The sequence below is a fragment of the Rhinolophus hipposideros genome (assembly GCF_964194185.1).
Source record: "Rhinolophus hipposideros genome assembly, chromosome: 16".
NCBI lineage: Eukaryota > Metazoa > Chordata > Mammalia > Chiroptera > Rhinolophidae > Rhinolophus > Rhinolophus hipposideros.
In genome coordinates, this window is record NC_138062.1 from 50,419,956 (window position 1) to 50,446,510 (window position 26,555).

General features: G+C 53.1%; 1 protein-coding gene across 3 annotated transcripts in view; it reads left to right on the forward strand.

Moving 5' to 3' along the window:
* The first annotated feature begins 2,470 nt into the window (after nucleotides 1-2,470).
* The window catches only part of UPF1 (UPF1 RNA helicase and ATPase), a 33,612-nt gene continuing 9,527 nt past the window's right edge, over nucleotides 2,471-26,555 (forward strand). The window contains exons 1-15 of one of the 3 annotated variants that reach the window (XM_081075875.1): nucleotides 2,471-2,995; nucleotides 15,570-15,712; nucleotides 17,222-17,311; nucleotides 19,480-19,647; nucleotides 20,005-20,185; nucleotides 21,662-21,823; nucleotides 22,434-22,551; nucleotides 22,704-22,802; nucleotides 23,863-23,971; nucleotides 24,078-24,237; nucleotides 24,344-24,462; nucleotides 24,893-25,057; nucleotides 25,147-25,261; nucleotides 25,765-25,908; nucleotides 26,264-26,477. In XM_081075875.1, the coding sequence (XP_080932001.1) occupies nucleotides 2,765-2,995; nucleotides 15,570-15,712; nucleotides 17,222-17,311; nucleotides 19,480-19,647; nucleotides 20,005-20,185; nucleotides 21,662-21,823; nucleotides 22,434-22,551; nucleotides 22,704-22,802; nucleotides 23,863-23,971; nucleotides 24,078-24,237; nucleotides 24,344-24,462; nucleotides 24,893-25,057; nucleotides 25,147-25,261; nucleotides 25,765-25,908; nucleotides 26,264-26,477 (2,218 nt within the window). In that variant the 5' untranslated portion in view covers nucleotides 2,471-2,764. The remainder of the gene's footprint in view (nucleotides 2,996-15,569; nucleotides 15,713-17,221; nucleotides 17,312-19,479; nucleotides 19,648-20,004; nucleotides 20,186-21,661; nucleotides 21,824-22,433; nucleotides 22,552-22,703; nucleotides 22,803-23,862; nucleotides 23,972-24,077; nucleotides 24,238-24,343; nucleotides 24,463-24,892; nucleotides 25,058-25,146; nucleotides 25,262-25,764; nucleotides 25,909-26,263; nucleotides 26,478-26,555) is intronic. The other 2 variants (XR_013995071.1, XM_081075876.1) reach the window with 2 other exon arrangements.

Genomic DNA, 26,555 nt, shown 5'->3' on the forward strand with positions numbered 1-26,555 from the left:
TCTGTACATTTACATTCGTTAGTTTGCACTTTCTAGAATAGCCTATAAATGGAATCTTGCAGTATGTAGCTTTTTGTTTCTGGCTTCTTTCACTCAGCATTACCCCTTTGAGGTACAGCCATGTTGTTGAGAGTGTCAGTAGTTCACACCTTTTCATTGATGAGAAGTATCTTGTGTGTTCATACATTCTCCTGATGATGGACTTTTTAGTAGTTTTCAGTTTGGGACGATTGCAAATAAAGCTGCTGTGAGCCTTTGTGTACAAGGTCTGCTTTCATTTCTCTCCAGTAAATACAGAGGATGGGAAAAGTTGGCTCCCATGGTGGGTCCACGGTTAACTTTTAAAGAAACAGTTAAATTGCCTTTCCAAGTGGCTACACCAGTTTGTCTGTCCAGCAGCCTGGACAAGAGTTCTGGTTCGTCCCTGCCCTCACCAGCATGTGACAGTGTCAGTATTTTTCATGGTGGCCATCTCTGGGAAGGATGGTGGGAGAAATGTGCCAGAGATGACTGAGAAGCAAAGATTTTGACTAACTGTGACGATTCTTTTAGTCATCCCTTCAACCTATAAACATGGGTAATAGGACACTTCCTTGTTCTACCCAAGCAGTGACAAGGGCTCATGAGTTGTCCCCTAAAACATTTATTGAGAACCTATTGTGCGCTCATTATTGCACCAGGCCTTGGGCATACAACAGCAAACAAGACTGACAGTTTCTGCCCTTCAGAGAGCTGGTTTCTGCCTTGGATTGGATCAGTTCTAGAAGCAGAGCCTGAGATGGAGATTCAGGGTTGTGTGAGTTTGGGGGAAATGTGTGAGGGAGTGAAGGATGCAGGACAAGTTAAGGAAGGAGCAGGCAAGGAAGTGGGCTCAGCTGGAATCAAGCCTCAGTCTGATCCGGGTGAGGGGGGAACCCTGGAGCTTGATGACCATTAGAATGGTCCCATTTAGTTGCGAGGGATTCAGCCTCTTGTGCCGCATACCATTCAGTCCTTGGTATGGGCTTTCCTAGGGTGTGTATGTTTTAGAGGGGGCATGACCTCCCTGGTGAGACAGTTTGCTCCGGGACAATCCTCAAGGGGTGGCTGTGAGCCTTTAGCAGTCATACTTGCAGCAGCTGGCATAGGGGTGCGCCAACCAATAAAAAAATTCTGGGCAGGGCACTCAACAGCCTGTATCCTCCACAAAAAAGTGGTGTCCATTAGGCAAATAATCACACTGACAATAATTTAATCACAATTATGATCAATGCTGGCTATGAAGAGGGCTTTATCAGAGGAAGGGAGAAGGTCTTGGGGTGACAGGGAAAGGAGGGCTAAGGAACGCATCTGGAATCCTGGCTACCATGTCATTGGGGTCAGCTGGTCCTGACCGCGTTCTGGGGCTGGGCTCCCTCCTGAGGCACCTGAGATGATTGGATAGGCTTTGAATTTTATTGAAACCATCTGTTGGTTTGTTCTGATTTGCCCTTAAACTGTGTCTTCCTGGGGCGGGGAGATCTAATTATTCATTTTCTATACCTTCACATTTCAGTGCACAGGAGGCCAGAAAAGATGTGAAGAAGGAAAAAGGAAGCTCTTATCACGTTGTGACAGGAATACTGGAAAATGTGGAACCATAAAGTATCAGTAATAAACCAGGAGCCCTGTGAGATGACTTCAAGTATTTAGAGGGCCCCAGAATCTTGGGACAGAAAGGGAAATGGAGGGTTCTATTTGGACAACTTTTTACTGAGCACCTACTGTGTGTGGGGGCATTATTCTCCGCGTAGAAAAGACCTTATAATGAACAAAGCCAACCCCATGCACGTGAAACTTTATAAATATTAAGGGGGTGACTGGTAGCTCATTTATTCTTCATCTTAATGGTTATTAATTCCCTTTCCCATGAAACTCAAGGCTCAGAGAGGTGAAATCACTTATACAAGGTCACACAGCTGGTAGGTAGTCAGGTCTGGATTTCACCCCAGAGCAAGTGGTCCCAATTGCTTTGCTATATAACACTGCCTCTGAATATTACTGTTTGAGGCAGCAGCAAACACCATTTCTGCGAGCAACAGGATCCAAGCAGGGCTGTCCCCACTCGTTTATTTAAACCACTGCACACTGAGCACCTATTAAGTGTGCAGACACCCCCGTTTTACAGATGGGAAGACTGAGGACCAGGGGGCGTCTCCAGGAGATGTTGGTGTACTTCCCCAGCTCCATCTGCGTAGGGCATTCAGTTAGGGCTCAACAGAAGCGTGGACCATCGCAGCAGCACCACCCGTAGCGCGAGCGCCTCTCTACAGCAGTTGGGGCGGGACTACGTGCTCCGGCTGCCGCCGCGACAGCAGTTGATAGCCCCGCCTCCGCCCCGCGCGTGCGCACCGCGAGTCCCGTCGGCCCACTCGACTCTGGGCGTCCGGGCGCGGTTGGAGAAGAGCGCGCGCCTGCGCCGACGTCGGGCTCGCGCACGCGCACCTGCGCCGGCGTCGGGCTCGCGCACGCGCACGGAGGTGGCGGCAGCGGCGGCGGTTCCTGCCGGGGGTTGCGAGCGGCGGGCGGCTCTGAGAGGAGCGGTGGCGCTGAGGGTCTCCGAGGCAGCGGCGGCGGCTCGGCGCGCGGCTCTCGGCCCGGCTCGTGCCGCGGCGGGCGTTTCGGTCCGGTTCAGGGGCGCGGGCGCGGCGGCGGCGGCGGCCCGAGGCCTGCGGCCTAGGCCTCAGCGCGGCTGCGGACTCGATTGCGGCGCGGAGCCGGCCAGCGGGCCCTGAGCGGCGGCAGCATGAGTGTGGAGGCGTACGGCCCCAGCTCGCAGACGCTCACCTTCCTGGACACCGAGGAGGCCGAGCTGCTCGGCGCTGACACGCAGGGCTCCGAGTTCGAGTTCACCGACTTCACCCTTCCCAGCCAGACGCAGACGCCCCCCGGCGGCCCCGGCGGCCCCGGCGGTGGCGGCTCGGGGGGCCCGGTCGGCGCGGGACCTGGCGCTGCGGGCGGACAGCTCGACGCTCAGGTGAGCGGCACATGGCGGCGCCGGAAGCCCCGCGGGGCCTGGCGCCCGGGGACCTGCCCCGGCTCCCCCGCCCCGGCCGGGCCCGGGTAACCTGTTCCCTTGTTCTCCACTCCGGCTGGGTCCCGAGTGACCTGTCCCCGGGCCTTCACTCCGGCGAAGCCTGGTCTCCCCCGCCCGTGTTTCCCGTTCGGGTCGCGCGCGGAGTAACCTCTCAGGACCCCGAGTCAGGCCCGCCCGGTGCGGACCAACGAGTCCCGGTCCGCACGCCGCCGGCGCGCGTCTCGCGGACCTGCCTTGAGCCCCCCGAGCCCGAGCCCTGCTCCGGATCTAGCTCAGCCCGGCCTTAGGTGGCTCCCCGCGGGTTCCCTTCCGAGCGTGTACGAGGTGACCTGCCCTGCGTGCTTCTCTGCCGGGTCACGGGTGACTTGTCCCCAAGTTGCCCTCCGCCTGGCGCTCAGAGGGTCTGCCCGGGTCCCCACTCTGCCGGGCTGGAAACCGTGCCCCCCACCGCCCGCCTGTGGTCGCGGTCCTCCCGACGCCCCCTTCTCGCAGCCGCGGGGCCTCGGGGTCAAATTTCCTCGGGCCCAGGGACTGGAGAGCGGAGGGTGCAGGCTCCAGGGGCATAAATGGAACTTTTGCCTCCGGTGTCGAGAGAACCCCACATTGGCTGGCTTTGGGTTTTGAGATTATTCAAGAGGCAGGTTGCGTTTTGTTTTTCCTCCTTGCGTTGCCTGTTGCTGAAACCGACCTGTTACGTAACTCCACCGCTCTGCCTTGGAAAAGTTGGGTCTGAGTTTGTTCCTCCAGTGGGCAGGGATAGTGGGTTTTACATAAATGGATCTGCCACATCAGAAACTTTTGTTTTTAATGATGTGAATGTTTAGTGAAAGCGACGTAGGTATTTTAAATTTGAGTTTGGGGGATGAGAAGTATCCGGCGTACACTTCCTGGAGCTGGATGCCTGCCGCCAGTGGGAGAAAGGGGCTGGCGGGGTCTTGGGCTAGGGTCCCAGGGAGTGTCTCCATCACCTTCTGGGTCTCAGATTCCATTCCCCAGGTCTCCCTGTGCCTGGTACATCCCTTAGGTTTATTTTCCTGACTACTCCGCCAGGGAGGAGCTACAAGGCCCACCTTCTCACAGGTGTCAAGGCGTGAGGTGCCCATGCCTGGGCTGGGGGAACCACCCCATCCTCAGCCAGAGTGAGCTCAGACCCTGTTCTGGGGGATGAGCGTTATGTTCTAGTTGGGAGTCGTTGGTTGAGTCACTCCCGTGGGTAGACCACCCACTTGGTATTTCTTTTAGCCCCTAATAGAAGCAAAAAACATTTGACTCATTCTAACCCCAGATTCCTTAAAAATAGAAGTCTGATCGGTGGGGCATCAGAGAGAACAGGTGTGCAAGTGTGTATAGTTTTCAGTTTTGTTTATGTGGTGGAGGGAGGGAGGAGACAGGGAGAGTCTGCCTGGAGAGAAGAATGAGCCCCTGGAGGTGTGTGATCACATCTGTAGTCTGACTCTGTAGACCTCTCTGTTGCCACAGCTGTAAAATGGGGGCATAGCAGTTTTACTTTTGTTACTTTTAAACATGCATGATCTCTGGACTCATTCATATGAGCTAGATAGTGCTGTCTGTAACTTGTGCCCAGTGTGTCCAGAAGGTCCAGGATAAAGATCTCTTGGTCAAGCAGTGTACCACGATCTGTGGCAACTCAGGGTTGTGAATAGTAGTTGGTTTTTTGCAAATCCTTTTTTTAACTGTAGCCAATACAACACAGCAAACATGGGTCAGCTCTGGTTCTAGTTTTGTTCCTCATATTTGTGATTAATTGCGGCGTGTCGTCTTTCAGTTGAAGTAATCGATTTATTTTCCTGCACCTGAACACTGAGCAATATAAAAGCATGCAATATAAAATGCAATATAAAAGCATGAATACTCTCCACTGGAGGTAAACATTACAGTTGAGCTCACTTGAGTTCTGATGACATCAAAAGGGCCTGTTCTTCCTTACTTTTAGTTAACCCTATGAGCCACCCACCTATACCTGTAGCCTAATTTTTGATTTATATTTGGGGAAGGGGAGTGATGTTTGTGTCACAAGAGGAGGCCCTGAATTTGGGGGCAGGAAATTCTGAATAGAATTGGAAAGTGGGAAAAAAATTGATTATCTCCTGTGCCAGGTGGTGGCATTTGCTACGTACAGTATTTGCTGGTCACAGCATTTGGGGCGATTTCCCTTGTTTGTCCTCAGGAGTTGGCGGTGGAACCAACTGTATGATGGGGTTACCAGAGAGACTCCAAAACCTCCCATTCTAAACGCCTTTTGATTGAATCTTACTGGATTAGTGGTTGTAAAGTGTCAAGTGCTGTTGCAGCTGCTTTTGTTTCACAGTTTTATTGGGAGACAATTTACATACCATACAATTCGCCCATTTAAAGTATACAATTCAATGGCTTTTAGTACATTCAGAGTTGTGCAAACACCACCATAATCAATTTTAAGACCTTTTCTTCACCCTAAAAAGAAACCCTAGACCCTTTAGCCTGACAGTCCTCCCTCCGCCAACCCCAGGCAACCACTAATTTTATCTCTGGATTTACATACTCTGAACATTTCCTACAAATGGAATCATACAATATGTGGCCTTTTGTGTCTGGCTTCTTTCAGGGAGCATGTTTTCAAGGTTCATCCATGTTGTAATATATATTTACTCCATTGCTTTTCATGACTGCATAATATTCCACGGACGACATTTTGTTTATCTACACCTCCGATGATGGACATTTGGGTTGTTTCCACTTTTGCCTATGGTGAAAGGTGCTGCTCTGAACATGAGTATACAACTTTCTTTGTGGCTGCATGTCTTCAGTGAAATTGCTAGTCGTGTGGTAACTTCGTAACCCTTTTAGGAGCTGCCAGACTGTTTTTCAATGTGCAGCCACTTTTTTTTTTAAGAGGACAATTTATTTTTTTATTTTTTAAGTAAATTTTTCATTGGGGAACAGTGTGTTTCTCCAGGGCCCATCAGCTCCAAGTCGTTGTCCTTCAATCTAGTTGTGGAGGGCACAGCTCAGCTCCAAGTCCTGTCGTTGTTTTCAACAACCGTTTTCAATTGTTGCAGGGGGCGCAGCCCGCCATCCCTTATGGGAATTGAACCAGCAACCCTGTTGTCGACAGCTCTCATCTCCAACCAACTTAGCCATCTGGCCGCCCCTGGCCACTTTTGATATCATCAGGCCTGCCTGCTGGTTTTGTGTAGTTGGTTTTACCTGAAAGTTTGTTTAGAGGTAGAAAGTGTGTCCTGGCAAGAGTGGAAAAATGGCAGGCAGGGGTGATTCCTGCTGAGCTCTTTTTTTTAAAAAAATTCATTTGGGGTGACAATTGTTAGTAAAATTACATGGATTTCAGGTGTACCTGCTGAGCTCTTGAGTTGGTTCAAATAACATTCGTTTTCTTGTATGAAATGAAGCTGATATTTATCAAATTCCTTGAGATTCTGGAATGAAAAGTGCTGACACAGTCCTGCCAAGTGTCCTTAAAATAGAGGGACAGTTTTCTGTTGAGCATCTGACCCTTTTCCTGGGCCGTTTGCCTACCCCCAAGAGGGCTGGGAAAGGTTATTTCAGAAGCTTTTGCTTACTAGCTGGTATTACTACTCTTCTGTGGTCTTTCTAGTTGGAATATTTCCTTTTGACTGTTGGTACGATTGTGTTTCCTCCAAATATTGGAATTGCGGGGAAAATGTACGAGTTGGGAATACTACCCAACCCAAAAAAGTAACTCTGTACGCAACAATGTGGATGCATCTCAGAATACACAGGGTGAAAGAAGCAGTTAAGCAAAAGGACAGGTATATTCTACCTGTGATGGCGTTACATCCCGATAAACCCATTGTAAGTGGAAAATATATGGAAAAAGATGCATTTAATACACCTAACCTACCGAATGTCACAGCTGAGCCCAGCCTACCTGAAACATGCTCAGAGCACTTACACGAGCCTACAGTTGGGCAAAATTATGTCACTGCCGCTGCCCAGAGTCACAAGAGTATCGTACCGCATATCGCTAGCCCAGGAAAAGATCAAAATTCAAAGTGCGGTTTCCTGAATGCGTATCACTTGCACACCATTGTAAAATCGAAAAGATTGTGAGGCCGGGACCCCCTCTAGGTACACCATGAGTCCATTCATATAAAGCTCTAGAAAGTGCTAGTCGCTAACTTATAGAAAGCAGATCTTTGGTTGCGGGGAGGGGAAGAAAGAAAGCGGGAGGAATGACAAAGGGCATCAGGAGACTTGGGGGTGATGATTGTGTTCATTGTTTAGATTGTGGGGTTTACATACGTTGACATGTGTCAACTTTACAAATTAGACGCTTTCAACATATGCTGTTTGTTATATGTCAGTTATACCTCAATGAAATGTAAAAACCACATGGAGACACCACTGCCCACTCACTCAAGTGGCCCCCTTTTTTTAAAATGCTGGAAATGCCACTGAAAACTCTCATACCTTGCTGCTGGGACCGTCAGCCACAGGTCGGTAGCCCAGCAGAGAAACAGGCAGTTGCCCCAATGTGGGGCTGCTCAGAGTTACAGCAGCCTCGTTCGTGAGAGCCCCAGGCTGGAAACAAGCAGTGGCATCAGCAGGTGACTGGATCCACAGGGGCTCTTCCTCAGTGGCAGTCCTGAGCACACAAACGGGCTTCTTTCTCTTCTTCAAGCGAGAAGATGCTAGGATCACGAGTTGTTACTTCGGAATTCATGGCAGGCGGTCCCAGCATATCCTTGACCGTCAGGAAGCAGGTCCTCTTCTGCTTACTGTCCTGGAGTTTCTGACGAGGAGTGAGTTTGAGCCAGTCCAGGGGTTCCTCAGAGTGCTGAGTTTCAAATTGGAGTGGGACTTTTTCCATCTGGTTTTGTGACTATGCCGTTCAGCTCTGATCTCAGTGCGCCTTGAGAACCTTGGAGATAAGACGCTGGTAACCTTGCAGGAGCTCTGGCAAGGCTTCATCCAGCACTTTCCCCTATTGGATTTCCCGGGTTTGTTTCCAAATGGTGAGGACTCGACCAGCGGTTAGGACAAAGGGAGGGCTTACGTGTCACTTACTGGTGAGTACGTGAAATGACTTCTTACTCCATTTGCCTGTTGCTTCACCCAGGTTCAGCAAGAGTGGGGGGAAAGTTAATGCCAGGACAATACCAGTGTTAACTAAAAACCGAAGTTCTCAGTCCAGTTCCCACAAACCAAAGACACATCGTTCTGGTAGTTTCACTGAGGTGTGATCACATACCGTAGAGCCCTCTTGTTTGTAAATGCGCGAGTCTCTGTTTTCCTAGTAAATTTGCAGGGCTGTCCGACCATCACCACAGTCACTTGCTACCTTTGATTTCTCCTGCACGCCGCCTTTTCTTTCACCTTCCATTTTTGCTCTTGCTCATCTTTGTAGTCTTTCGTCCACAGCTGTAACGTAGGGAAAGCAGGCGACCTGTGTTCCATCACTATTGGTCACACGTCGGGGAGCTGTGCTACCCTGCGTGCTGGGCCCTGCTGGAGGCTTCAGAGGTAGGAGCTGAGGCCTGGAAGCCCTCGTGGGTGGATCCGTGTTTACTTCTGTCCCCTCTGCAGGCCCTCCAGCCAAACCTCTTCAGCCTGGCCCCTGACTCCCGCCCTTTCAGCAGTTCTGTTTGCTGTGCCTGGGGAGAGCTGTGGAGTCCAAGTGAGCCCTTTGGCAGCTGCAGCTGCTTTGTTAGCAACGACAGGTGGTGCCCAGACTGGTTGACCTGAGGGATGGTGAGGGCCCAGGAGAGGGTGAGGTCTGCCCTGCAGAGGGAGCGCCTTTGCGAGCCGTGTCCTTGAGTTCAGGAAGGTGCACCCACTAGGCGGAGGGGTGGGCACGGTGCTGCACAGGGCTTGGCATGGAGAGCGAGTGTGGGCAAGGGCCGATGTGCCATGCAGCGGGCTTGGGCCGGCTTCTGGAGCCTCGGGAAACTACCGACGGGCTGAGCGGAGGCAGGGCCCTTAGAGGCACAAGACCCGGCAGAGTGCGGCCGAGGCCAGAAGGGGAGCTCAGGCAGCGGGGGCTGTGGGCGGGGTGTGCGTATGCGCGTGCAAGGTAGTGTGTGACTTACCACCGTACCGGAGGCCGCAGCGGGCACGCCTGCTCCCTGCTGCGTGCGAGTCCTCACACGGACTTGTGTCTAGGGCAGACACGAGTTCTGTCTGGTTTTCATCAGGGCCGTGGACGCCCCCTGCGGAGGCAGGGCTCCCCTTGACTGGGAAGTGGGAGTGGGAGCAGTGCTGATCAGCAGACCCTTCCGAGACAGGAGGAAAAGGCCCCCCGGAGTGGTGTGGGTGGAGGAGAGAGGGGCAGATGCTGGCAGTTGTGGCCACCGTGGCAGGGCGGTCCTGCGGGGCTGCAGGGTCGTCCAGCGTGGCACGTCGCTGTGGCCTGGAAGGTGGTGAGGGGGAAGGGAGTCCAGCTGGGTCTCCAGGTCTTGGGGGCCTTGAATTCTTCTTGCTGGAAGCGCTTTCCCTGAGAGAAGAATGCTGCCTCTGATAAACATGGGAGGCTGGGTTCAGGGATCCGTGGCTGGAAAAGGGTCCTTGTGCCTTTTTATGTGTTGGTCCAGTAGCAGCTTGGGAACCGGCCCACCGACCGAGCTAGGCTTCCCGGGGTCCCTGTGGAGGCTTTCAGACGTACAGCGGAGGGGGCTGTGGGTGGTGCTTTGTCACCACTGACCATGGCACCTGCCTGTCTACTTGAGTTCCTTGCAGAGCCCAGCTGCCAGGGATGACAGTGAGCCCAGAGAGGTGGCTGTTGTCATCCCCGATGGGAGGGATTTGGTCAGAGCTCCCAGGGATTCCAGGGGGCTACCTAGTCCACCTGCGTTGTGTTTGTTACGGATTCTCTCATGTGTCGGTAGAGAAAGGAAACCCTGTCCATCCGCCACTTAGATTCATTCACCTGTTTTGAAGAGTTTCTTCTCTTCCTTTTTTTTCCTTTGCTGAAGTGTTTTAAAGTGTCACTTCACCCTCCTCCTGAAGTTGCTCCACGGGAATTAGCGATACCCACCCACTGACCTACATTATTTAGTCTGCATTTCTAGCAGCAAAAGGGCATCTCTCCTTAGAAGCCGTACTGTTCTTTTCAGGTGAACAGCACCGTTAGTATTTCAGGGTCACCTAATATATGGGGCTTCCTTTCTCCCCAGCCATATTCTTCACTTGTCAGAAAATGTCGTCTTTGCTTGGTCCCAACTCCTTCAAGGTCCAGCATTAATGTGATTGTCGTGTCTCCCGTCCTGTTCTTCGGAGCAGCCCCTCCCTCTCCTTTGCAAGTCACTGAGCTGGGGACCTGTCTGCTCATTGTCCTGTGAGCTGTCCCTCCTTCCGGACACACCCTGACTTCTGCTTGCATGTGTAGGGTGAATTCCACCTCCGTCTCCTGTGAGAGTGCTGGTCACAAGACTGGCCAAGCAGGGGCAGCTCACGGTGACTCGAGGACACCTTAGACATGTCCAGGATAGTCGGCCAGTGGAAATGAACCACAGCCGTGGACTCAGCACGCTGACCAAGGGTCCACTGTAAGGGGGCGGAGGGCGGGGCCTTCTTATCCAAAACCCAGTGGCACCATGCGATGTCACCTTCTTTCTAAGTTGGAAATGGTTGACTTTCAGTTTCATGTGGTTTAAAACTAATGGATTGGAGGAGGCTAAAGGCGCATCATAAGTAATGTGATCATTCACTGGACTTTGAATTTAAACAACCAGAAAGGACATTCTTAGGACACTGGGGAAATGGACCTGTGCCTGTTAGATGGCAGTATTGTAGCATTACTCCTGAGCGTGACCCGTACAGGCACACCCCGGAGAGACTGTGGGTGCACTTCCAGACACCTCAAGTCATGCGAATGTCTGGTTTCCCCAGTTATGTTTATACGCTACTGTAGTCTATTAAGTGTGCGATAGCATTCGGGCTGAAAAAGGGCACATACCTTAATTTACAAATACTTTATTGCTGTAAAATGCTAACCATCATTGGAGCCTCAACAAGTCGTAATCTTTTTGCTGCTGCGAAGAGTCTTGCCTTCCATCTGTAAAAAATGCAGTCTCTGCAAAACGCAATGAAACCAGGTATGCCTGTAATGTGATTATGGGGAGAAAGCCCTTGTCCTGGGGCCCATGACTCGGAAGTGAATCAGGAAAATAAAAGTGTGTGTGCAGAGGGAGAAGCAGAGAGCACGTGTGGGGAAATGTGAGTGGCTGGGGAATCCAGGTGCTGGGTGTGGTGGCATTACATTGTAGCTTTGAAACTTTTTCAAAAGTTGGGGGAGGCTGGACCTTCTGTTAGCCTCTTCCTGAGGGGGTGGGGAGAGGTCAGAGGTCCTGTGGCTCCTCTCTGCCTCAGCCACCCTCAGGGAAAGGTGATTTAATTCCCTCTTTTATATATAAACCTTGGGAATAAAAGAATAAATGACAGTCACTTTACAGCCTTTGTGTTTTTAGATGAGAAGATTGTATTCATTTAACCCACACTTGGAGGGCCTCCTGGGTGTGGGCTCAGTTCTAGGTGCTGGGGTCAGAGCAGGGAGCAAGACCAGCAGAGTGGCCCCACTGGGGTCCCTCAGAGAGTCAGGGGGGCCTCCCTCGGAGGCAGCCTGTGAACCAAGACCTGAAGGACCAGGAGCCAGCTGTGCAGAGGCAGAGGGACAGTAAGTGCTAAGGCCCCGGGGCACTGGCTGACTGGGAGGCTGAGGGACAGGAAGGTCTGCTTCACGCTGGGCTGTGATGCTCACAAGCGTGAAGCCCAAGCCTGTGGTCTCAAAGTTCTTTCTAGCAGCTCGAGGGGTGGTTTTCCTATTGCTTTGATACGCACCAGCTGAGTTCTGGAGTGGCAGAAAACCTTTACCTTGATCAGCTCAGCAAGTCACAGGTGGACTTCAGATAGTGAGAGTTAAGAGCGTAGTGGAAAGGGAACTGTTTCCCCAGTGACAGCGCGCCTGGAGGTGGCTCGGGGTGCCTGGGAGTGCAGGGAGGCCTTGGCTGTCTTGAGCCTGGCAGGACCCAGGGGGCCTGGCTGGAGGTGAGGAGTTGATGACCTTGGAAGACCTCAGGCCTGCGTCCTGCGTCGGCTGAGGACGAGGACATCCTGTAGTCCTCCTCCCATCTGGTCACCTGACATGGGGTGTGGGCCTTCTCTGTGCCCGGGACTCACTAGTGCTCTGACTTATTTACAGTTTCTCAGGTCAGATGTATTTTTGAAGTTAATGTTATCGTAAAACTTTTCAGAAAATAAAGGAAGAAACTAACCACCCAGCTATAGAAGTCATTTTGTGCTGTGGCCAGATCACAGCTGTGCAGGAGAGGGGCCGAGTAGGAGCTGGGAGTGCGTGCAGATGTGTGTGCATGAGCGCACGCAGGCACACGGGGTGGGGGGGGGGGGGCCCGCACTACACTCTCCAGCCTCCCTGGCTGTAGTGAGGGTAAGGAGAGAACCCACCTGACCTTGGGTCTGTATTCTGTTGTCTTGGGAGTTCCAAGAGTGGACATAAGATTTCCTGCCCCTTAGTAAGCCTGAAGGGGTCAGTGTGGGTTCCCTGGGGTTGCCACCTGGCTGGTCAGTCTTCCTTAGGAGCTGCACACACTCCCGTTGTGCCCGCTGCTGGTTCATGCGTCCCTCTGCTGAGTGGAAGTGAAGTGTGAGGCAGGAGTAGTGGATAGAATGAGGCCACCCAGGAGGTGTGCATTTTTCCTTTTTCCTCCACGTACTAATTCTGATGTTTCAGGAAAGTAAAGATTTAGGCATCACCAAGGATATTGCTTTATAGGTGAAAGCTCATGCAACCTGATAAGAGATTTTAAGAGTTCTTCTAGACTAGGAGTCAGCATAGCCCTACTATTTTCTTGAAGGGCTAGATAGTAAATATTCTAGACTTTGTGGGACAAGAAGCAAAATTGAGAATATTATTAGGTATTTGAGCCAGTCATTAATGTAAATTGCCGAACCCAAGAGGGTAGCCCGCAGGCTGACCCCATTCTAGACCACCTTCTTAGCCCTCTCCTGTATTCAGCATGGTATATATGCCCCTCTCACTGCCGTGAAGTGAAGTCCGTGCCAGAACCTAGCCACACACTTTCAGAAAACCAACGTGTGTGCCTAGGTGTATGTCACACCAAGAGACGCTGGGAGCCAGCAGCGCCAGCCCTGTTGGCAGCCTCACACTCGTGTTGCCCCTGCATGTGTCAGGAGAAAGATTGCCAAGTGGAGAGGTGACTCTTTGAAGTGATAATCAGATTCACAATTTCAAACAAATCAAAACTCAATAAAAAATGTGACAACCAAATATAAAAATGGGCAAAGTACTTGAATAGACATTTCTCCAAAGAGGAAATACAAATGGCCAAAAAAGCACATGAAAAGATGCTCGGCATCAGGGAAGTGAAAATCAAAACCACAGTGAGATACCAGCTCACATTTAGGATAGCTGTTAAAAAAAGAATAAAACAAAACAAAAATAACAAGTAGTCTGAGGCTGGGAAGAAATTGGAACCCTTGTAGACTGGTGGGCATGTAAAATGGTATCCCCACTGAGGAAAACAGTCTGGTGATTCCTCAAAAAGTTAAACATATAATGACCATAGGACCCAGCAATTCCACTTCTGGGTGTAAGGAAAGCAGGGTCTCTAAGAGATACTTGTGTGCCCATAGCAGGGTTATTCACAGCAGCCAGAGATGGAAGCAACCCACGTGTCCACAGACAGCTTGGCTAGATAAACAAAACGTGGTATATTTATGCAGTGGAATATTATTCAGCCTTAAAAAGGAAGGAAACTGACACCTGCTACACCCTGGGTGAACCTTGAGGACATTATACTGAGTGGAATAAGCCAGACACAAAAGGACAAATACTGTGTGATCCCACTTATTTATATGAGGTCCCTAGAGGAGTGAAGTTCATAGAAAAAAAGTACAATGGTGAGTGCTGGGGTGAGGGTGGGGGGATTTCGTATTTAATGGGGACCGAGTTTGGGAAGATGGGAAGTTCTGTAGGTGGATGGTTGGACGGTTGTACACCAGTGAATGTACTTTATGCCCCCAAACTGTGCACTTAAAAGTCCCTCCCATGGAGGGAGCTGAGCTGCGCCCTCCACGACTGGATGGAAGGACAGGAGCCCTGGAGCAACAACACACTGTTCCTCAATATTCCCCAATAAAATTCAAGGAAAAAAAAGTGGTTAAGATGGTACATTTTATGTTGTGTATTTTACCACAAGTTTTGTTTAAAGATCAGGGATTCACAAAGAAGTGCTTGTGATGACACTATAGCACCGTCTCCTTTGCATTGAAATCCAGAAGCTCATTTTGATTTTTCCTTTTTTTCAAACAAAGCATTCAGTCTGTTTGTAATTAACCTGGTTGTTTCCTTCCTGAAAAAAGCATGTTAATGCGGTGGCAGACACTGAAATGGGGTTCTGGTCGGAGCGGAGACCATTGCAGACACAGGTGTGCCTGCAACGGATGCGGACTTCCAGACGCCCCAAACGCACCTTTGCAATATCCAGAGCACCCCCTAGGGGGAGCTGCTCTTCCCACCAGAACTCCTGAGGATGGAATAGGGGGTGACTGGGCTGGAGCAGTGGACAGGGAAAGCCCCTGGGGCACTGCTGGCTCAGGCTGTGCTGGCTTGAGCGGGCCGCACACACCGTGGTTCTGGTTTTGGGTCCCCCGGCTCTGAGTGGCAGGGGCTCTGCAAGGGCATGGGAACAGTGTCTGCCCCAGGGATCCTGTCACTTCCCCCCGTGCCACACCACAGGACGGTTGTACTGTCTGACCCAGCCTTGTTTGGCTATGGTCCATGGGGGTAGATGACGGGGACCGTGGACTGTGGTCTGAGATTCCTGGCGGGCAGCGTTACAATGCTTGTCAACCCTATGGCAAGCGGAGTCTCCTGGGCCCCGGAATGGACATTTGAGCTCAGCAGAAGCTCAAATGTGAAATTCATGGCTTAGCTATTTTGTGCGTTTTTGCTGTTGTAACAAAAAGGTAATACATTTAGTAAGATTATTGCCTGAATTCAGAAGGTTATCCTGACATTCAGTTTCTAATTCATAATCAAGAAGGGCTGCCTTCCTGAGAGGGGACTGGCAATGGAGGAAGTCTGGAGAGAGAACTGCCGCGCCGGCCCCCCCCTTAGGCTTCGGGAGGACCATTCACTATGGGATTCCCGGCTTTCTGGCCTGACATGGTGCAGCTTTCCCCAGAGGGCACCTTAACTGGTTTGTAGCAAGTCATCTTGCTCCTCAGTGATGGCCATCTGTATCCTAGTGGTGGCCATGGCTCTGGCAGACAGGGTTGGGGCTGGCTCCACAAGTGGATGACCTTGGCCAGCGGTGCACTGTTTTGGGCTGGGGAGAGTCTGGGCAGTCAAAGCAGAAGACACTAAACAGTTGTCTCCAAGCAGAACGCCAGCCCACGCTTCATGGGCCGGTGGCGAGGCTGCCCACTTGGGGAGAAGTCATGTGCCCGAGACCTGAGGGCTGCGGGCTTGCATGGTGACGCTGCTCTTCCGTGGCAGGTTGGAGGACCTGAGGGCATCCTGCAGAACGGGGCTGTGGATGACAGTGTGGCCAAAACCAGTCAGTTGTTGGCCGAGTTGAACTTCGAAGAAGATGAAGAGGACACGTACTACACGAAGGACCTCCCGGTGCACGCCTGCAGGTGAGCGAGCCCCCCAGGGCCGAGCTGGGGCTCCGCCTCGGACTGCACCTCCTGGCTTCCCAGAGGCTGCTCGGGCCTGTGCACACACACAAGTCCCTTTTACTAGGCAGGAGGGCGGGCTCAGCGCCTCCTGTCACCCCTGATTCTCCCAGCAGGTGGGGAAAGGGTCCCCTCTCTCTGCCTTCCTCAGGCCCTGGGGCTGTTCCCCATATCTGCCCCACTCATCAGAAAGAACTTGTCACGGTGGGTGAGCATTTGGGGGCTTATAGGGTAAACAGAGCAGCCAAGATTTCGCTTACAGAAAGGTTACTGTCGGATTCTTTAAAATGCTGCCTCTGATGTGTTCAAGATTCCTGAAAAGTTGGGAAATGAGTAGTCCGTGGGTAGACCTGCATGCATGTTGACGAAATTTGGAATTACATCTAGCGCAGGACCCATCCCTTATATTTGGACTTATTCTGGCTTTTTTTGTTACATGCACATGAGAAAATTGAGACCAAAAGAGGTGAAATGATCTTGGTTGGGGCACTGGGCCAGTCATGGCAGCTTTGGACCTGAGCCTCAGCTCAGCCCTGCCCACCCTTCTGGATGCTGCCCCCTGGGGTCTGCACTCACCAAGGGACGCTCAGAGCCGCCCTTTTCCCGCTCTGTGGGCAGACTTTTTATTTTGGCTCTCTCATTAAATGTTCGCTCTCACTTGCAGCTGTTTTTGTATATGTATGAGTGATATATTAGTGTCCCTGTCATATGCACAGTTGTCCTTGGTCCTGGTGAAGCTACAGCTGGTTGAAATCTACACAACTTCTGGCCCTCCCAGCTGTCCCCACATGTGGGGTGATGCAGGGAAGGTTCCTGGCTGAAGCACTTTCTGATTTGAGACTAAGTCTTGGCTTCATACACATACAGAACTTCATGCAAAGCCAGTGTTTTTGTTTTCGGTGTGTTGATTTTCAGAAAAACGAGGCTGGGGAGTGGCGTCCGGGATTCTCCCGATGTGTTCCTTTCTAGCTGATGTCAGTCTGCACCCTGGACCCTCTGCTGCTAGGTCTGAGCCAAGTGTTCCTGGGAACACGGCGCCCTCTGCTGGAGCATGAACGCAGCGTGGTCACAGCTCACCTTCCCTATCCCAGAGCTACACTTGCTGGTCTCCCTGCTTATAAGTCATGTTCCTGAAATTTAAGGCCATGGGGGTGACTAGGTAGCCTTGAGCGTGTTAGGCTCACCTGGCACCTCGAACAGCGCTCACACCCCATCTGGAAGGGGCTTTTCTGCTGTCTAGGGTGTCTCGGAGGATCTCCACAGGACCCCAACCGCTTCCTGTGTTCACAGCGCCAGGAAGCCTCTGCAGTTAACTGATTGGATTTTGTTAGTAGGATCGTTGGGTTTGAGTATGTGTTTAATGAAAAACTTAAAAATGTTGTAAGAGGAAAGAATTTTACATCCTGCCAAATTAAAACCAGAGAGCGAGTGACCTTCCAGCTTTAACTGTTGATGTTTTGACTTTTTTAGTTACTGCGGAATACATGATCCTGCTTGCGTGGTTTACTGTAATACCAGCAAAAAGTGGTTCTGTAACGGACGTGGAAACACTTCTGGCAGGTAGGCACCAGGCCGAGCATGTGTCTTTAAGCAGGCTGTGTTCCGATTTGTGTGTAAATTATGGAAATGCTGAAGCGAAGCACAAGATAAAATCACGCTAACAAACCTGGGTTTTTTCCCCCCTCTGTGACGGGTTTAACTTGAAACAGATGGTGGTGTGTGAACGCCTTAATGTATTTACCCTTGATTTATTCTCTGGTTCTTTTTATTATGCAAGTAGGGTTGGCTTAATTCTCCTTCCCAGTTTTTATTTATATTTTTCTGCAAGATGAGCTCCTGGCACACCCATTCATCTTCATTATGGGGTGCCCGGGGAGGATGTTTCCAAGACAGTAACGGGCAGCCATGGGAGCTACTTCCTGGGAAGGCTTGCTCCAGCCTGAGCTCATCTGAGTGGTCTCGAGGCTAACACAGGCCAGATCCTGAATCATCAGATCCAATCAAGGTCACCAACCAGAGGCTCTGGGCTCCCTCCTGTGGATCAGCAGCAGCTGTGACGGCCCAGGCTTGTGTCTGGGGGGATGAGAGCAGTTCGGTGCTGATGCTCGGTTCTCGGGAGAGTCTGTCTAGCTCAAGCACGAGGACTCCTCGGCTCCTGCTTCTGGCTCATTCTGCCGTCACAGCAAGTAGAGTAGCGTGTCAGTGGGATAGGGCGCCAGGTGGCCAGCAAGGGAGTGGCATCTTCTGAGGTTCATGTTTTGGAGAAGTAAAATGACGAAAGTCCACAGGCAGGTTTGTGTGCACAGAGCCTCCACCTGTCCTGTGCCTTCATCCGCTGTGGGCCGGCTCGCGCCATCGTGCCGCCTGAAAACAGAGGGTTCAGATTTGGGGTCAGCTCGGAGTTAGATGAGAATTGTGGGGTTCTAAGCAAGGCAAGGAAGGGGGCTGATGTATTTAACAGACTTTAAAGGAACAGCATCTTCAGGGTGACCAAAAGAGATTCACGTCTTCTTTTCAGAATGTTCTGGTCAATTTAAGTGTTACCATGTTTGCATTAGTTCCTCTCCTGCAGGAAAAGCAATTAAGTAAAAGTTGTCTTAGTTGGCAACTCCAGCTTCCGGTCAGCAGAGCCAAGATCAGGAAAGTGAGGAAAGGGCCTCTAAGAGAAAACAGGCTCAGTCAACCAGCGTTGTGTGCTCTACGTGAAGCCCCAGTGATAGCTGACGGCAGCCTGTTGCCTTCAGGGAGCTGCCACTGTAGTGGGATGAGGTGGGCACAGAAAGAGCGAGAGGAAACCGCTGGTTCTGCTGACATGCTCAGTTGTGGCTCCAGAGAGGACTGGGGGACTTTGGGGGTGCCGAAAGGGACAGTAGTCGGATGATCTGATGAGCTTTGTGGGGCCGGAGAGGGTTAGAATGAGTGAGTGTTGGTGTCTGAGCTGAACCTTGCGACAGAAGGGGTTTCCTGAAGTGAAGAGAGGGTGGCAGCAAGGAGTGTCCAACAAAGCCACAACCAGGCTGCAGAGAGCCCGAGGCAGGGCCTGCCCCACCCATGAGCCCCAGCGAAGCAGGCTTGGCATAGGGCTTGGCATAGCGAGGTCCTGGTTTAGGTGATCTGTGGCCCAGAAATGAGAACAACAGCAGATCCTGTCCTGCCCACGCCAAGACGGTGGGGTGTCAGAGGGTTCCTTGCCTGCCCTCGTGCTTCCTGAGAGTAGCCCTGAGCCCCCCTACTTGGTATTTTTTACTGTCCTCAGGTTTCTAATACGTGTGCTTATCAAGTTTCCTGGCTGGCAGCAAATTAGGAGGAGCTGTCGCTTCTGGCATCCAGCACGGGTCATGAGAAGTGACTTTGGGAGAAGCAGCAGAGAAGCCATGAGGAGCCAGAGGAGCAGGGAAAGGGGCAGCAGCCGGGGCTGAGTCAGTGAGACCGGATAACTTGTATTTAAGAAAGCAGAAACTGGAAAAAAAAAAAAAAGAAAAGCAGAAACTGTGAAACGTGTTAGGAAAGTTTTCCTTAAAAATGGTTAAAGTTGGGTTGACTTTTGCACTCAGTGGGGAGCCAGTTCTGGGGCTGGCTGGTCCCCTGGGATGCCAGATGGATGAGGTGTGACCGCCCCTGCTAATGGACCGTGAACGGTACCGGAACTTTTAACGGGGGGCTCGAGAATTGGAAGTGGTGAAAAGCCAAGTCTCGGGTGTTAACTGTTTATCATTTCCTGGTTGCAGCCACATTGTAAATCACCTTGTGAGGGCAAAGTGCAAAGAGGTGACTCTGCACAAGGACGGGCCCCTGGGGGAGACGGTCCTGGAGTGTTACAACTGCGGCTGCCGCAATGTCTTCCTCCTCGGCTTCATCCCCGCCAAGGCCGACTCGGTGGTCGTGCTGCTATGCAGGTGAGGGCCTCCTTTCCGGGGGCTCTGCTCAGTGGGACTCGGACAGCTTTCAGAGGGTTTCTGCTCCCGGGCCGGGCTGCGCACATTCAGGGTCGGGCGTGGGGGAGAGCTGGGAACGCTGAGTACCTCTTGGGGTGTGTTCTGGGTAAGTCCTGAAAACAATTCTGTAAAACCGAAGACTCTTCTGAGTTTTAAGAGTTCAGATCTCAAGTGTGTGGGGAGATGCGATTTATTACTAACAATGAAAAGTAATTTGATCACATTATAAGACGCAGGGACAGGCACTTGGGGGTGAAAGGTAAGCCTTGGGCGCAGGTCATCGTCATCTTGGCTCTCCTGCCCTTGGGGCTTCTACAGGCAGCCCTGCGCCAGTCAGAGCAGCCTCAAGGACATCAACTGGGACAGCTCGCAGTGGCAGCCCCTGATCCAGGACCGCTGCTTCCTGTCCTGGCTGGTCAAGATCCCTTCAGAGCAGGAGCAGCTGCGCGCTCGGCAAATCACCGCCCAGCAGATCAACAAGCTGGAGGAGTTGTGGAAGGTGAGGCCTGCTGAGAATGCAAATCTGCCTCAGCACTAGTTTCCTGTAGATGGGGGGGGTGTGGTGTCTTCCGAAACAGGAGATTCTGGAAGTAACTGGAAGAGACTGCAGCCTCTACCTGAAGGGGCCCTGACACGAGCTGGCCCTGGACAGCTGTGGGTGGATGCGTCTCTGGGCCTGAGTAGACAGGACTAGGAGTGCACTTTGAAACCTCCCTGGGCTGGGCCTGCTTGGTGGCTCAGGTGGTTGGAGCGCTGTGCTCCTAATGCCGAGGTTGCCGGTTCGATTCCCACATGGGCCAGTGACCTGCGCCCGCTACAGCTAACATTGTGAACAACTGGGCTGTCGTGAGTAAGCTGGAGGTTAGCGTGGGTTGCCTTGGGCTACCGTGTGCCGCCAGGAGTGGCCGGCAGCCGGCGAGAGCTGCCCTGGGCTGCTGTGAGCGGCCAACTGATGACCGGCAACCGACTGCCTCAGCAGGGGGAACGCAAGGCTCATAACACCAGCATGGGCCAGGGAGCGGTGTCCTACGCATAGACGGAGAAACAATGGCCTGAACCGGAGTGAGGGGGGAGTGAGGCGGAAGTGGGGGGGGGCTAAAAAAAATCTTCCCTCGGCCTGTGATATGTCTGAGCCAGGGTGACACCCGGCTGGGGGTGAGCATTTAGTCGGGAAAGGGATCTGGGTCCCAAAGGTCAGAGACTCTCAGCCCCGAGCAGTGAATGACTGAAGGGGAGAGGGGCCCCCAGGTCTTGTGTGATCGAGTTCTCCAGGGCAGCCCTCCTCTGGTTCTGGCTGTTTAGATTTTACTATAAAGTTTCAATAACGAGGCTAGAAATTTTAATTAGGAACCCATGTAACCAGAAATCTTACATGTGAATTTACCTTCACTTGGAGTACAAGTCAAAATATTTTTCAGGCATCATCTAGCACTTCCACTTCCCACTTCCATAACTGGTGCCACAGTGGTTTCACCGTTCCTGGTTACGTCCCAACAGTCCGTCTAATGTTCTGTCCCTGCCAGGGAAGGGTGCGTCACCCTGCTGGCGCAGTGTACGGTCAGGAGGAAATGGGGAGTGGGCCTTCCTTCTGTTCACACAGCCACAGGAACCGGTGGTCTTTCTGGCAGCCTGGAGGAAGTGTTGTTCAGGGCCAGGCGATTGTGGAGGCCGCAGCCATTTGATGGTGTACCTGGGGTGTCATCACCAAGACTCCCTTGTTGGTGTAACCCTGGGGGCGGGTAGGAGCAGGCAGGTGTCCAGCTCCCTGTGCCATGTGAACTTCCCCAAACGAGGGCTCCCCGCGGGGTGGACACCACTGACTGCCAGCCACCCTTCTCTGCGTCAGCCCAACATCGGCTTCTTCTGAGAAGTGATGGGTGTGCCCCCGTTCCTCCGGAGATTGTTGAGCTTGCATGCAGTTCATTTCATACACGGGTGAAACCGGGATGAACTCGATGCTGTTCTTGTCTTCTAGGAGAATCCTTCTGCCACCTTGGAGGACCTGGAGAAGCCAGGAGTGGATGAGGAGCCACAGCATGTGCTCCTGCGGTACGAGGACGCCTACCAGTACCAGAACATATTCGGGCCTCTGGTCAAGCTAGAGGCCGACTACGACAAGAAGCTGAAAGAGTCCCAGGTGATGTGGTGTATGCAGGAGGGAGTGGTCATTCTCACGGCTCTCCTGGTGTCTGGGGAGGGCAGCTTTCCCTGCAGGCTGCCGATGCTGTCCGCGGCCCCGGCCGAGTGAGTCCGGAGCAGTGCGCCGAGGGCAAACGCCCGTCACAGACCTAGACACCAGCCCGAGTGCTGAGTTTAATTCCAACAAAAGTCCCTTGCGGTTCAGTTCTCAACCTTTGCCCACAGCCACAAGTGACAGACCCGAGGAGCCAAGGCACACCAAGGGTGTTCCTTGTTGGTCCCACGAAGAGCGTGTCTAGGAAGGACGAGACTCGGCGCTCATGGGCCACGTCCTCAGCTGTCGGCTTCCTTTCTCTCCCTGAGGACCTCCAAGAGCAGATGTCGAGTAGGGAATCCTGGCCGACTTATGCAGGTTCTGGGGGTCCTAATGGCTTCTCTCCCAGAGGGGCGCTTTTTTGGTGTTGCAGGCTGTTGGGTGCTGCTCTCTGCAGTGTGACGTCACAGCTCTGAGGTGGCCGTAGGGCACACGCCTATGGAAACCCAGACCCAGGAGTCCAGGCCATGTCTGGGTGGTAGGCTAACAGGGCTCTTATTTTTCATGTGCTCAGACTCAAGATAACATCACGGTCAGGTGGGACCTGGGCCTTAACAAGAAGAGAATCGCCTACTTCACTTTGCCCAAGACTGACTCTGGTAATGAGGATTTAGTCATAATTTGGTTAAGAGGTGATTTTAAGTTTTAAAATATTTGTGACCATAAGTAGCATAAAATTCCTAGTTTCTCCCTTGTAAAGTGTCCCCTTAATTTGAACTCTTCCTGGTGGCAACCTCGGCGCATGTTGAAAATGCTAACTTTCTTGCTGTCTTTTCCCTGGAAGACATGCGGCTCATGCAGGGCGATGAGATATGCCTGCGATACAAAGGGGACCTGGCGCCCCTGTGGAAAGGGATCGGCCACGTCATCAAGGTCCCTGATAGTATCCTTCGTGTGACAAAAAGCTGGCAAAGGAGACTGTATGTGTGTCACTGTGGAGACCAGTCCTGGGGCCTCAGGGGGAGAATATGGCCATGGCTGTAGGGGCCCTTTTGAGTCATGTTTGTTTCAAGCCACTGAGCCGTTTCTCCCCCCCCCCCCCCCCACTTTTCCACCTCCCCTCTTCCCACTCTGATTCAGGCCATTGTTTCTCAGTCTAGTCGTGTAGGACACAGCTCCCTGGCCCATGTTGATATTGTATGCCTTGCGCTCCCCCCCGGCTCAGGCAGTCTGTCACCACTCATCGGTCGGCTGCTCGTAGCAGCTCACGGCAGCTCTTGCCGGCTGCCAGCCACTCACTCTGGCCACCGGCCCTTCATGGCGACACAGGGTAGCCCGCGGCAGCACTCAGCAGCCTGCGGCAGCCCACGGCAGCCCAACTCCAGGGAGAGCTATTGTTTACAATCTTAGCTGTGGAGGACGCAGCTCACTGGCCCATGTGGGAATTGAACTGGCGGCCTCGGTGTTAGGAATTCGGCGCTCCAACCACCTGAGCCACCAGGCCGGCCCCTCCCCCATTTTCTTTTTTTTTTTTAAGGAGGGCACAGCTCACAGTGGCCCATGCGGGAATTAAACTGGCAACCTTGGTGTTAACACCACGCGCTAACCAACTGAGCTAACCGGCACCCCCCCTGAGCCGTTTCTTCAGGTGGATTTGAGGGTTCACCATTTATATGAAACTGATAGGAGCGCTCAAAGCCAGGTGCTTTGAGCTCCGTGCCTCAGGGCTCTTGGGAGTTCACATGTGGAACCCAGGTTCTGGACGTGGTGGCTCCATCCTGGCCTCCAGGACTATGCCCCAGGGCTCAAAGGGTAATTGGGGTTGGGGGAGCTGGCTGCAGGGGACACACACATGGGCAGAATCTGTCAGAATGAGGGTCTCACTGGCTGAGTTTTCACCTTTTGGCGCAAAGGAGGGTTCTGTCTCCTCAATAACCAAATGAGGGCCCCTCAGAAAGGTAAACCAGCTTATGACAAGGACGCACCTTAACTCAGCGGCACAGATTATGGCGATGAGATCGCCATTGAGCTGCGGAGCAGTGTGGGCGCCCCTGTGGAGGTGACGCATAACTTCCAGGTGGATTTCGTGTGGAAGTCCACCTCGTTCGACAGGTGCGTCGGCCCTTGCTTCCACCTCCGCTCTCTCTGATTCTCTTATCCCCGGCTGAGGGCTTCCCGCTGTCCATGTGAGCGTGTGGCCAACCTGTGCTCCCCACAGGATGCAGAGCGCACTGAAGACCTTTGCCGTGGACGAGACCTCCGTGTCAGGGTACATCTACCATAAGCTGCTCGGCCACGAGGTGGAGGACGTGATCATCAAGTGCCAGCTGCCCAAGCGCTTCACGGCACAGGGGCTGCCCGACCTCAACCACTCTCAGGTTCTCACTGCTCTCGGGCTGGGAAGGGCTCGGCCCGTACAGCTGCTGGGGGGGGCGCGGGGGGCTTGCAGGGCATCTGGACCCTAACAGCTGCTTATATCTGAAGGTTTATGCCGTGAAGACTGTGCTGCAGAGACCGCTGAGCCTGATCCAGGGACCTCCAGGCACGGGGAAGACGGTGACCTCGGCCACCATTGTCTATCACCTGGCACGGCAAGGCAACGGGTAGGGGTCAGCAGGCCGATGTGCGGGACGTCCCGGCGGGTTACCTGCTCACTGCGTTATCCGTTGTTTGTATTAGATCGGGCTTTAGTGGTTGCTTTTAACAAGCCAGCCTGCTGCTCTCCAAGGCAGCGTAGGTCAGTGCACCCGGCTGTGCTGTGCACGCCTCGGGGCTTGGAAAGTCTTCACCCTGCGACGGAGGTGACGATGTGGGTCCATTATCGGTGGCATGAGTAGAATGAAAACTCGGGGCAGGAAGCTCCAGACTCACTGGGTTTTAAGCTCCGTTCACATCGTGCCATACCTGGCTTTTGTCTGACGTCTGAGCCCGCTCCACTGCCTGGGATTCAAAACAGCAGTATGCTTGGCCACTTAGCATTTCCTGAATCCCCTCTGGGTGAGCGCTGACGTGTTTGCTCGCCCTCTGTTGAAGGCCTGTGCTCGTCTGTGCTCCGAGTAACATAGCTGTGGACCAGCTGACCGAGAAGATCCACCAGACGGGGCTGAAAGTGGTGCGGCTCTGCGCGAAGAGCCGCGAAGCCATCGACTCCCCAGTGTCGTTCCTGGCCCTGCACAACCAGATCAGGAATATGGACAGGTGGGTACCTGATAGGAGGAGGCGCATCTCCTCTGCGTGGCCCTGGCACACGCGCCTCCATGCCCACTGCCATGCCCCCGTGCTTCCAGCATGCCAGAGCTCCAGAAGCTGCAGCAGCTGAAGGACGAGACCGGAGAGCTGTCATCCGCCGATGAGAAGCGGTACCGGGCCCTGAAGCGCACGGCTGAAAGGGAGCTGCTCATGGTGAGGGCACGCAGTAGCACCTTTAGTCAGGTGGTTCCCTGCTTCGGACAAGACCTTGGATACCCTACTTGATATGCTTTCTCTGCGATCACACAGACATGATTTTTAAGTGGTGTCCGCTCTCTGCCAGTCTCCCTGCTGCCGGGAGCCCCAGATCCTGGTCCAAACCCCCGGAGTGGGTCTGTTCTTTCACGACAAAGCGACCAAAAATGGATCCCAGCTCCGTGCCTGTACCCCGGCTCAGCTCTGCCCCTCAGAGACTGTCTCAAGCCCCGAGCTGTCTGGGCTGGGAGGTTTTCTCCACTGAAGCCCAGGCACTCAGGATCTCAGCAAAGTTGGTGTCACCGCAGCATGGACAATGGATGCTGTCAGGGCGGGACTGCTTGTTTCTGTGGTTGTCAGGAGGGTGGAGACCAGAGCAGTGTCCTGTCCTGCGTGCTTTTGGGTAGTACCTGGTAAAGGGACTCTGCGTGCCCCTGATGCTCACGTGATCTCTTCCTTAGAACGCGGATGTGATCTGCTGCACGTGTGTGGGCGCGGGAGACCCCAGGCTCGCCAAGATGCAGTTCCGCTCCATTCTAATCGACGAGAGCACCCAGGCCACTGAGCCGGAGTGCATGGTCCCTGTGGTCCTCGGAGCCAAGCAGGTGAGCCATTCCACTTGTGGTGGCCGTAACTTGGAAACTGGTGTGCGCTTTCTCTTGTTCCGATTCTGCGTAATTCTTAATACTGTGAGGCTGTGTGACGCCCTGGTAGCGATGCTTGGCGGGCCCTTTGAGGGGGTCTTTGAAGGGTGGGTGCTGCACAGGGTGCCTCTGTTTGGGTCCTGAGTGCATGTCTGAATGCGTTTCATGTCTGTGGCAGGCAGATTTCCCATGTATCTTAGCACTGGCATTGACGTGGCTGGGTGCTTCTGTGGCCCCTGGGCCCGAGTCCCCTGTAAGGCGACGTCTAGGCTACTTCCTGCTTGAGCTTCTCACCCGTGTGCGCCTCTCTCCGTAGCTGATCCTTGTGGGTGACCACTGCCAGCTGGGCCCCGTGGTGATGTGCAAGAAGGCGGCCAAGGCCGGGCTGTCGCAGTCGCTGTTTGAGCGCCTGGTGGTGCTGGGCATCCGTCCAATCCGCCTGCAGGTCCAGTATCGGATGCACCCCGCCCTCAGCGCCTTTCCCTCCAACATCTTCTATGAGGGCTCGCTGCAGAACGGAGTCACCGCAGGTAACGTGCCAGGGGACACGGGCGAAACTTGCCGTGGTTGCCTTCCTGAGTGGCCTTACCTAGCGACCACTTACGTAG